We start from the raw sequence: 10,517 nt of genomic DNA on the forward strand, positions 1-10,517 counted from the left end.
GCAAAGTGTATATGCAATAGCATTGCATTGCATTTGAAGAAGTGTAATACTAGAAAAAAATGATAATCCAAATCCGCGTCTTGAGAGTGTCGTCGTAGCATGAAGAGTTCAAAACCTGTCGAGTCGCCAAAGGGGATAACGAAGAGATGACACATCAGAGGAAGACACCACATCACTTGAAGATACAAAAGAAGTATCAAGAGAAGATGAGTTGTCAAAGAAGATGGCACATCAGAGAATAAAGCATCGCGCAGAAAATCATAGCCCATGACAACCGATGGCCAAAGAAGCGCGGCGGCTAAGGCACAATGGGCGTAGATCAACAATGCAAAAGGAGTCCATAAAATCCTATAGAAAACAACAAGGGCAAGTAGGCCACAAAAGTTGTATAGAAAGGATCAGGACGAGAAAAAGGCTGACGGACAGAGGTATGTTGGACTTGCATGGCACGAGAAACACAATATCAACGGATTTGGTGGACTCAGCGGAAAATATATGAAGAGATTAAAGCTAGGAAGTATACTCGAGACAAAGATGCAAAAGCCATCTCGTGTATGCAGAAGACATTGAACTTTTTTTTAAATCAGATGAAGTAGCCACAAACTAGTCCAGCAGCCAAAACAACAAAGAAGCCCAGACGAAGGATCAAACCAGCCGAACAGATGCGGTCAATCTTATCCAGAAGCTCAACCAAAGCAACGAAGCCCGGCGAAGACACAGCCAACCAGGGGCGTTGACCTTCAGGGAGGACAAGCAGACCAAAGCAAGCATATCAGAAGCCGGCCTGTGCAGGGCGCTTGAGGCCAAAGTGTGTTGCGCTGGTTGGCGCTGCGCGGGTCACAGCCTGATCCGGAGAAGGGTTGACCTGCAGGGCTAGGAAGCGTGCAGCTGCAGCCGCTCATGAAGCCAACGGGATCAGATTGGATTGGGAGGTGCACGCAGCGGACTGAGCGGACTGTTGGGTCAACCTACTTGAGCCGGACCAGATCGGCGGAATCGAGCCTGGGGTAGACATTGCAATTGAAGACTTGCAGGGTGGCGGCGCACCAAAGCGAGCAGACCAAGCAGTTGGTGGAGAGCTCCTGGAGGGGGCGGCAATGGAGGAAACCTGCACAGGCGGCGGCAGAGACGTCATGCAGGGAGCCAGACGGGGCGCCGGTCAGCCGGGGCAGCGAAGACGTCAAGAGCAGGCAGCAGGCGGCAGATCGATCATGACAGAGGAGCACCGCTCGATCAAGACAGAGGAGACCGGGAAAAAAATCTCCATGGTCAGGCGAGTTGCGGCGCCGGAGGGGACCTAAACCTAGGCTCTAATACCATGTTAGGAAAGCAACTTATCTTTATTGAATATATATATATATATATATATATATATATATATATTACACAAGACTTGAGGTGCAAGTAAAGTAAATAGACTAATAAGGACTCCTAGACCTATACTAATACTTCCTAACAAATATTGGCCGTCTATTTGACCATGGGGCAAGGGAACCGGAGATGGCTCTCCTCTCCTCTCCTCCCTCCTTCCCTCCGGTGACCTTCTCACCCTTGGCCCCTCCTTGCTCGTTGGTGGCCGTGGCACCATGCTCTACTCCTCATGGCTTGTGCTCCTCTCCCCTCTCCCCTCCTCCTATTTCTCTTCCTTCCCCATCTCGACTCTTCTGGTCGCCCTCGTGTTCCCCTCTTGGTCCAATTTCCAACAAGTTCTGATGAGGCGGATCGGATGCTAATGGACCTTATCTGTCTCTGGCTCCGGCTGCTGCAGGGGTGGTGCATGCTCCGGGTGGCCTGGGGGCAGATCCGCAAGTTCGCTTGGGAGGGGAGGGGGGCTGGCAGTGCGGGCACAGGTGGCACCTCGTTCTCGTCGCGCGTAAGCTGCTTTCCCTTGCTCCTTCTCCTAGCCTCCTCGGTGTTTGCCCCAGCTCCTCTCGATCTCCGCCATCTCCCTCTTCTTCCTCCTCTATGGCGTCTGAAGCTCCGTCAGTTTCGGAAATGGGGGCGGCGGCGCCATCGCTCGCGGTGGCGGGTGAGGCTGTCGTGGTTACCCTAGGGGAATCCGAGGTGTGTGCTGCTCTAGGCTCCGCGGGGAGCATTGTGGGCCGGGTAAGGGCCCGATGCCTTTTGTTCTCTTCTGACTTTCCCCCTCTCCCTGTTGCAGCCTTCTCTGGTCATGTGGAGCCCGGTGCCCCTGTTCGGCCTGTCCATCCATTTTGTGGGTACTTATGGCTGCTCAAGGTCAGACCTCTCTTTAAGGTTTCCAGCTTCAGGCGTCAATATTCGCAAGGCCGGATCCATCCCCCCCCCCTCGATCGACCGTCTTCCTCCCTCTCTCCCCCACCCCTTCTCCGATCTTTCGTTGTTGTTGTGGCCATGGTCCAGTCCCGCGACTCCTCCGGCGACAGCAATACCAACAACAAGCATGGGCATGATGGATCTAGTGATGGGTTATGAGGCGGAGTTGAGGGCGAAGCTTGAGCGTGAGCAGGCGGCAAAGGAGGGGGAGGCGTGGGGCACGCAACCGCCTTGGCTTCGCGAAGAAGAATGGAGCCGCAAGCAGCGGGTACAGGAGGATGAAAGGATGGATGCGGCGCGCGTGCCTCCTAGCCTTCCAGCGACGCTCCTTCCTCAGGCTCTCTGGATCCATGGGAAGCAGATGCTTCTGGTGCGCAGGCTCCTCGCTCCGACAGGGCCCGGTCGTGCGCTGCTACTGGTGCCCGCCCTGCGCCTACCCCATTGGTGGGGGTTAAGGTTCCGACGCGGGTGCGGGGCAGTTCAGATCCAATCCTCGTGCTCGTGGCTACAACAACTTCAATCCTAACCAGCAGAACAAATTTTGCAAATTACATCCCCACGACAGCCTCGGGGGATCTGGTGATGGCTTCGTGCCCCCACCCCCTCCTCTTTCTGGACAAGTTGCTCCTGTTGGTGGTTCTTCTTCAAACTTTTCGCCTGCTACCCTGACTTGCTTTGTGTGTCATAGGCCGGGTCACTTCCAGTCCCAATGTGAATTTCCTCCTTTTTGTTTGATCTGCAGTTTGGGAGGGCATCTTACAGTGGGTTGCATGAATCGTTTTAAGCCGCCAGTGGTCAAGTGGTATGGTATTGGGTTGCCTAGTTGAAGTTTTTTGGGGATGGATGGTGGTTTGAAGGCAATAGTGGCCACTCCTCCCATCTGTAACATTGTTGTCATTTCTGTCCAGTCTGCCAATGTGTCTTCAGATGATAGCTGATAAATTGCATGGGTGGGGGCTTAAGGGTTGGGACTAGCAACCACAGCAAATTTCCCGGCCTGAGTTTGGTGTGGTCTTCCCTTCGCAAGGAAGTCTGAAGATGTCAAAAAGTACTAGCTTTACTCTACCTTTGAATCATCTTGTGGTTTCAGTAAAGGAGGTTGTTGGTGCTGCTCGTTCTTTTGGGTCTTTGGTCGATGCATGTGTTCTCCTAGATGATGTTCCTGATGTGATGCGTAACAAATCATGTCTGATGGCTTTTGGTGGTGAGCTTGTTGGCAAGCCTATCTCTATTGATGAAGAATCCTTGTCTCAGTTGGGGCCTGTTCGGTCACGAATCTGGTGCCAGGCTCGTATCATGTGTGTGGTTTTATTGAGGTGTTCCCTGCCTCCAAAGTATATCGTATCAATGTCGGGGTGGAGGGCCAGGCTGCTTCTCAGGTTCCCCGTGCTGCTTCTCCGCCACCCCATGAAGATCAGAATAATGGAGGTTTGATGGATGGAGATGAATTGGGTCCGCCGTTTTCCAAGCAAGAGTGGGATGCTCTTGGGCCTAAGTTGCAGTTGATGTACCCAAATCGCGCACCAAGATGTTGCGGCCAAAGATGCGCCTGATGTTGTGGTTGCTTGTGCGGTGCTTGCACCTTCTACTCCTGGGGCTGGGGCAGTCCTCTGGCTTTTGCCGTGTGCTCAAACTTTCCGGCCCGTACTCCTTCACCGTCTCTATCTGGGATTGAAGATTCGCCTGATCATGAGAACTTTGACCCTAAGGTGGTTGTGCCGACGTCTAGGCCGTAGAAAACTATAAAGATACTCTCTCCGTGTTGTAGGATGTCGAGCACATCAAAGCAATCTGGTATTGGACTGTTTCGCAGCCATGACAATGACATGGGATTAGTTGATAAAGTGGGTGTCGCTGAGCTGCTTGTTACTCCCTCCTCTTGTTCGGTAACTATCAAGACTCCGGTTTCCACCGCCTAGAAGAGCTCATGTGCTCGTGATTTGGGGGAATCTATGCTGGTGCGTGCAGAGCGGCGTGCTGCCGAGAAGAACTTGGGCACAACAGGTACTACCCCAATCTCTTCCCCAAAATTCTTAGTGCTTCCTGATTATCCTGATTCCCATTTCCTTGAGGTTGCATTAGACTCGGGTGTTTTGTTTGGCTCTTCTTCGGCTGATCCGACTTCGGTGTTGTCTATTATTCGTGCTAACGAGCTAGTGCAAACTTCTTTGGCCAAAGCGTGTATTTTGGCTACTCCCTCACCTTTGACTGATGATATTATGAATGCCGTACCACCCTCGCCTTCTTCCATTCCTGTTTCCGAGGCCGGGGTGGCTCTGGGTTCGTCTACTTCCTTGGATGATTGCGGCCACCCAGTAGCTACTGGTAAAACTCGTAGGAAGAAAAATGGTTCCTTGCTGGCCCCGTCAAGGTCGAGCCTTCGCATTAAAAAATTATCTTTTAAATGAAGATCCTCTTGAATATGCGTGGTTTTGGGGCTAGGGGGTGCCGAAACCAATTGCGTGACTATGTGCGTGATTCTAACATTGATATTATTTGCTTGCAGGAGACTATTAAATCATCTTTCTCTGCTTCTGATCTTTCTTCTATTGGTGGCTCCGGTCGTTTCATTTGGAAGTGGCTTCCGGACTCTAACCATTCTAGTGGGATCCTCATAGGGTGCTAAGCTAGATGTATTTGATTTTGTTGCCTTTGATTCCGGCTCGCTAGTATGGTTCTTTGTCACTGTGATCTCAACTGTTTATGGGATACTATTGGTGTTTATGGTTTCTCTCAAGTATTTTTGGATGAGCTCTCTTTGAAAATTTCTTCTTCTCTTCATGTGCTAGTGGGGGGTGATTTCAATCTCATGCATTCTCCTGCTAGTAAAAATAATGCCAATTTCTCCTGGTCCCGTGCTAATTCATTTAATGACTTCAATCAATAATTTAGTTCTCATGAACTGGGTGGGTTCGGCCCGTTATACTTGGTCCAATCACTAGCTGGATCTAGTTCGTTGCATTCTGGATCGGGTGTTCCTTTGTGTGCTGTTCCTAGTGGGTTTGGTGATGTTCCTAGTGGTGGGGTTCGCTTTACCCTTGATCTTCCCTTTGCTGATTCTCATATTGGTTCGGATCATACTCCTTTTTTGTTGAACTCCGAGTTTTGTTCTATTCGTCCAAGCTCTAAATTCCATTCTGACTCCTCCTGGTTCTCGGTGAAGGGGTTTTCTCCCCTGATCTCTTCTAAAATTTCTTCTTTGTTGGTGTCGACCTTTTGTTCCTTTGGTACTTTGGGTGATTGGTGGTTCCTATCTCAACACCTTCGTCAATTTCTGAAAGGCTGGGGGCTAACAGAGATGTCGAGGCTCATAGGAATAAGAACTCCTAGCCGGCCCAGATTAAAGATTTGGATGCTATTGCTGATTCTGTTGGTTTGGATAGTGCTAGGTGGTCTCATCGGTATTCTGTGGAATTGAATTAACCTTAACTGCTATTCATAAAGCTGAAGAAGTTTATTGGCAGCAATGTGGGCATCTTTCTTGGATTCTTAAGGGTGATGCGCTTAATAAGTACTTTTTTGCTATTGCTCATGGAAGACGTCATCGGTGCTCGATTGCCAGGCTTATTATCAACGACGTGGTGATTTCTGATGCTAATCTTATTATGTCTCATTTTTTTTTCTTCTCTTCTTTACTTGCTGCTCAACCTCCCTCCCCTCTCTCTATCTCAGGCTCTCAGCTAACTTTTGGCCTCCTTCTGCCTTGATTTCACCGGAGGAAAATGAAAGCCTACTTATTCCTTTGTCTAATTCTAAAATCGATGGGGTAGTGGCCTCATCCAGCCCCAATTCTGCCTCGGTTCCTGATGGTTTTTCGATTCTCTTTAAAAAAAATTGGCATGTTCTTAAACATTTGGTTTATGCCATTATTCAGGGCTTTTGCTTAGGCACGGTTGACATTTCTCGTCTCAACTATGCTATTCTTTCTCTTATTCCCAAAGTGAAGGGTGCTGACACCATCTGCCAGTTTAGACCCATTGCTCTCATCAATAATTTGGCTAAATTCCCCTCTAAAGGTTTTTAATCGCGCCTTTCTCCTCTAGCCCATCGGGTGATCTCCCCGACGCAATCTGCTTCATTAAGGGTTGTTCCATTTTGGATGGTATTGTCAGCTTACATGAGGTTGTCCATGACTTACATTCGAAGAAGAACGCTCTTATTCTCAAGATTGACATTGAGAAGGCTTATGACTACGTCCGTTTGTTCTTTTTTGAGGGATGTCTTGTTGTCGAGAGGTTTTGACAAAGCCTATGTTCATCGTATCATGCAGTTGGTCTCTGAGGGTCACACTGCCGTTTTTGTCAATGGCGTAGTTAGTCCTTTTTTTGCCAATAGTCGGGGCCTACAACAAGGGGACCCTATTTCCTCCCTTCTATTCAATTTTGTGGCTGACGTTGTATCCTGTATTCGTCGTGCTTCGTCCGCTGGCCACATTTCCCCTGTTATCTATGATCTTATTCCCTCGGGTGTCTCTCATCTCCAGTACGCTGACGATACGATTGTGCTTGTCGAAAACTCTGATCTTTGTATACCAAACCTGAAATTCCTTCTTCTATGTTTTGAAGCACTTTCTGGTCTTAAAATCAATCTCACAAAAAGTGAAGCTTTGGTTCTTGGTTGTTCTGAGGAGGAGGCGAAGAGGGTTTCTAACCTCCTCAACAGCAAGCTTGGCACCTTCCCTTTTGATTATCTTGGATCCCCATCTCATCCCTGAAGCTTTTCATACAAGATTTTGCGCCCATGGTGCTCAAAGTGGGCAATAGGGTTATGCCTTGGTGTGGTCGATACAATACTAATGCTGGGAAAGTTATCCTTACTAATTCTTGCATCTCTTCCTTGCCAATGTTTCTCATAGATTTCTATCGGTTACCGGAGGGTACGCATGCTAGTTTTGATAAGCATCGGAGTGGTTTCTATTGGAACGCGGTTGATAACAAGAAAAGTTACAGATTGGTTAAGTGGAAGATCATTTATAGACCTAAAAGCCATGGTGGTGGTGTATTCTGAAAGCTTCTCCTGGTACTCTTTGGTTTGACATTCTTAAGGCTAAATATTTTCTCCTACCTATCCTCCATTTGCTTCTGCTTCGAATGGCTCCCAATTATGGCGTGACTTGATTAAGGTGCGCGATGGCTTCCGAGCTCATGTGAAATTTGTGGTCAGCGATGGCAAATCCATGCGTTTTGGGTTGGATTGGTGGTTTGGGGACGGTCCTTTATGCTCTCCCTTCCCAGTTCTATTCTCTATTTTTGACCTTGCTAACAATAATTGGGATCTTGGTTTTCGCCGTTCCCTACCTCCTGAAGAGTTAGAAGATTGGCACCGCCTTGCTGCCATCTTCCTCGCGCTCTCGGAGACCTCGGATTCGGTGACTTGACCTCATACCTCCTCCAGCAATTTCTCAGTTAAGCCGTTATATCTCCGTCTGGTCTCTGGTTCCTCTTCTTCCAGGTTTAACCTCGTATTCCGTTGAAGATCAAACTCTTTCTTTGTTAGGCAATTAGGTGCAAGTTGCCTGCTGTCGACCAGATTCGTAAACGGAATGGCAGGGCTTTGGCTCTTTGTTTGTTCTCTTTGTTCTCGGCCTGAGAACACTGACCATATTTTGTTTAATTGTGACTTTGCGGCATTAATTTGGAGTTGCACCCAGTCGTGGCTGGGTGTCAGTTGGGCTCCTACTTCTTTTCAGCAGCTTTTGCCGCTAGTCAATTCTGTCTGGTCAGGTTAAGCATTTGTTTTGGTTTGGTTTTGCTGCTGTTAGCTGGGCTCTGTTGACAACTAGGAACAAATTTACTATCGAGCACGTTTTTCCTTCTAAACCTGCTGATATTATCTTCAAATCTCTGAATCTGATGGAGCAGTGGAAGCCAGTGGTTAAAAGTTGTGACATCGACGCTACAGAGCTGCTGATCTCTCGGGTTCGAGCTACTGCGATTTCCTTATCTCCAAGAGTGCAGGCTCCGGTGAAGTAGTTGGCGTAGCGTCTGTGATCTTCTATCTGGCTTCTATAGGCTGTAGGTTGTTGGTGCATGCCGATTATGTGCTTGTTTTGGTTGCTGTGCAACCCGTACTTTATTTGCTGGTGCGACTGTGGTAACTTATGCTGTTGTGAACTGCTTGGTTGGCTTTATCTATAAAGTCGGACTATCGCCTTTTCTCTAAAAAAACATGGGGCAAAGCAAGGACAGATGTCACCGTCACCTGACTGATAAAGGTTGCAATCACCTATTAAGGTGTCAAGACATGACATGTACTAATTTAAAACTGACACATTATATAAAAGATTGCTGGGAGTTGGGTGCGAGCTTAACTAAGCTATATAGTTAGCTAGTTTTAAGTTTTTAACATGTAATGTTGCATGTTATATACTAGGTAGTATATGACAAAGACTTATGTCATGTTCATGCCACCCATTTGAAATGCCCGAAGACAATAATGGAAGGCTACCAAGAGTTCATTCCCTTCAAATAACCCAGAACTTCAGAATGTACCTAATAATGTATTCACGAGAGGCAACACCAAAAGTTGCAGAAGGAGGCAAAAGTCCAATATGCGAGTTTAAGCTGAAAAGAATTAAGGTTATCTCCTCAGTTCATTCGTCAATAAGAAGGCATTGACACATTAGGATACAAACATACAAGGTTTGTGTGTTGCTGTTTTCTTTTGGATTGAACATGATCTATGCAAAGCGTACAAATAACTTAGTTGTGTACACATACAAGAATAGTAGCATCAAATTTGTATTGCAGGCTTGCAGCAACCCATTAAAAAAACTGTGCATGCTATAATGAAACATGCAACAATGAAAATTGTACACCAAATTATAGGGACTCGATACACTGGATTTTGCAAAGGCAATTCCTTGGAAGAGGTACGACATCTACAGGCTCTCTCATGTGGATAAGTTCAGGTTTGTACGTGTCCATGGACAGTATCAGGTCAGAAATCAATAGATGAACAGCCGTCAACAAAACAAAGCACACTACAAAGTTCACACAATTGGTCACAACAAACTAGAGAGACTTCATGGGATAGTCAGTCAAGTTCGCATATTATCCTAACAAGAAACTAAGCTTTGCAGATAGAAAATCAAATCAAAACATGACCGTGGATAAGTAGTAAATATGGACTAGAACAATTTACCAGAATAAGCAAACATGGATACTTACAGTGGTGAACAAGGCGTACGCCCCCCATTGACATAATACACAAACAAGTATGAGTCATAATGCTGCCCTCTTATGTAGTAGAACATCGGAAGTTTTCTGACTAGCTTAAATAGCATCTTCTTGTAAAAGTTAATTGCAGGCTGGTTATATGAGATGACATGTAAATAAACACCCCTGCAATTTGATACACTTGCAGCATGTTTAATCACCTCTCGAACAAGCGAAGAAGCTGCAAGTGCGAATTCGTGTGAGGATCAACTGAATCAGCACTAACAAACTGTGAAGCTAAGATGAGGAAACAGGGAAACAACCTATGCCGAGGTTTCTGTAGCTATCCACTACACCAAGCGTCAGGATATAAAGAAGTGTTAGATCTTTGTGCGAGTTGTTGTATCTAAATAAATCCTCGATCTGCAAATTCAAACAATTAGCTCCACTGAGCTCACTTGTAAGACCAAGGATTTTTCAGGAGATCCTATGTATTGTTTGTACCTCGCTATCTTTTGCTGCAATCATCCTCGTGGTCACAAAGCCTATCAGCTCATCCCTGCCTTCATCCGATCTGCTAGTGTCCACAGCACCCCACGAAATGACACCATTACCATTGACAACGTTCAAGAAGAACTCCCTCTCGTACCTAGAGCAAAGAACGAATTGTTTAAATGGACCAATAGTGGGGAAATCATCGATAGGCCGCAACAAATTCTATTAGTATACCTTGCAAGCGATGTAATAACAATGCAAGCAAGAACATCGTAGAAGCATCCACTTGTGCAGTTACCTTATAGGAAACAGCGAGAGATGAATCTTCTCAAGAACCTCGAGGTCGGAGGGCTGGATGGGGCGATACTCTATGGTGGGGTAGATTTCGGATCTTGGGTCCAACATGAGAAGCTCCGATCACGACGAGTACCCACCAGGTTATTCGCCAGGAGTGCGGGTGGCGCAGGGGGGAAAGGCTCCCTGGCGTCCAGGAGTGCCGCCGCGTCGGCTCGCGTCGACCTCGCCACGGCGAATCGGAGCGGGTTCGGTGGCCGCGGCGCGAGGAAAGAG

General features: G+C 47.3%; 1 protein-coding gene across 4 annotated transcripts in view; it reads right to left on the reverse strand.

Moving 5' to 3' along the window:
* Nucleotides 1-10,511, reverse strand: part of LOC119317497 (histone acetyltransferase MCC1-like) — a 12,108-nt gene extending 1,597 nt beyond the window's left edge. For 2 of the 4 annotated variants that reach the window (XM_037591967.1, XM_037591966.1), the window contains exons 1-5: nt 10,246-10,511; nt 9,957-10,101; nt 9,776-9,875; nt 9,465-9,693; nt 8,787-8,858 (exon numbers count right to left, since the gene is read on the reverse strand). In XM_037591967.1, coding sequence (XP_037447864.1) covers nt 8,787-8,858; nt 9,465-9,693; nt 9,776-9,875; nt 9,957-10,101; nt 10,246-10,352 — 653 coding nt within the window. In that variant the 5' untranslated portion in view covers nt 10,353-10,511. The remainder of the gene's footprint in view (nt 1-8,786; nt 8,859-9,464; nt 9,694-9,775; nt 9,876-9,956; nt 10,102-10,245) is intronic. The other 2 variants (XM_037591969.1, XM_037591968.1) reach the window with 1 other exon arrangement.
* Between the last annotated feature and the right edge of the window lie 6 nt (nt 10,512-10,517).

The sequence above is a fragment of the Triticum dicoccoides genome, chromosome 6A (assembly GCF_002162155.2).
Source record: "Triticum dicoccoides isolate Atlit2015 ecotype Zavitan chromosome 6A, WEW_v2.0, whole genome shotgun sequence".
Taxonomy (NCBI): domain Eukaryota; kingdom Viridiplantae; phylum Streptophyta; class Magnoliopsida; order Poales; family Poaceae; genus Triticum; species Triticum dicoccoides.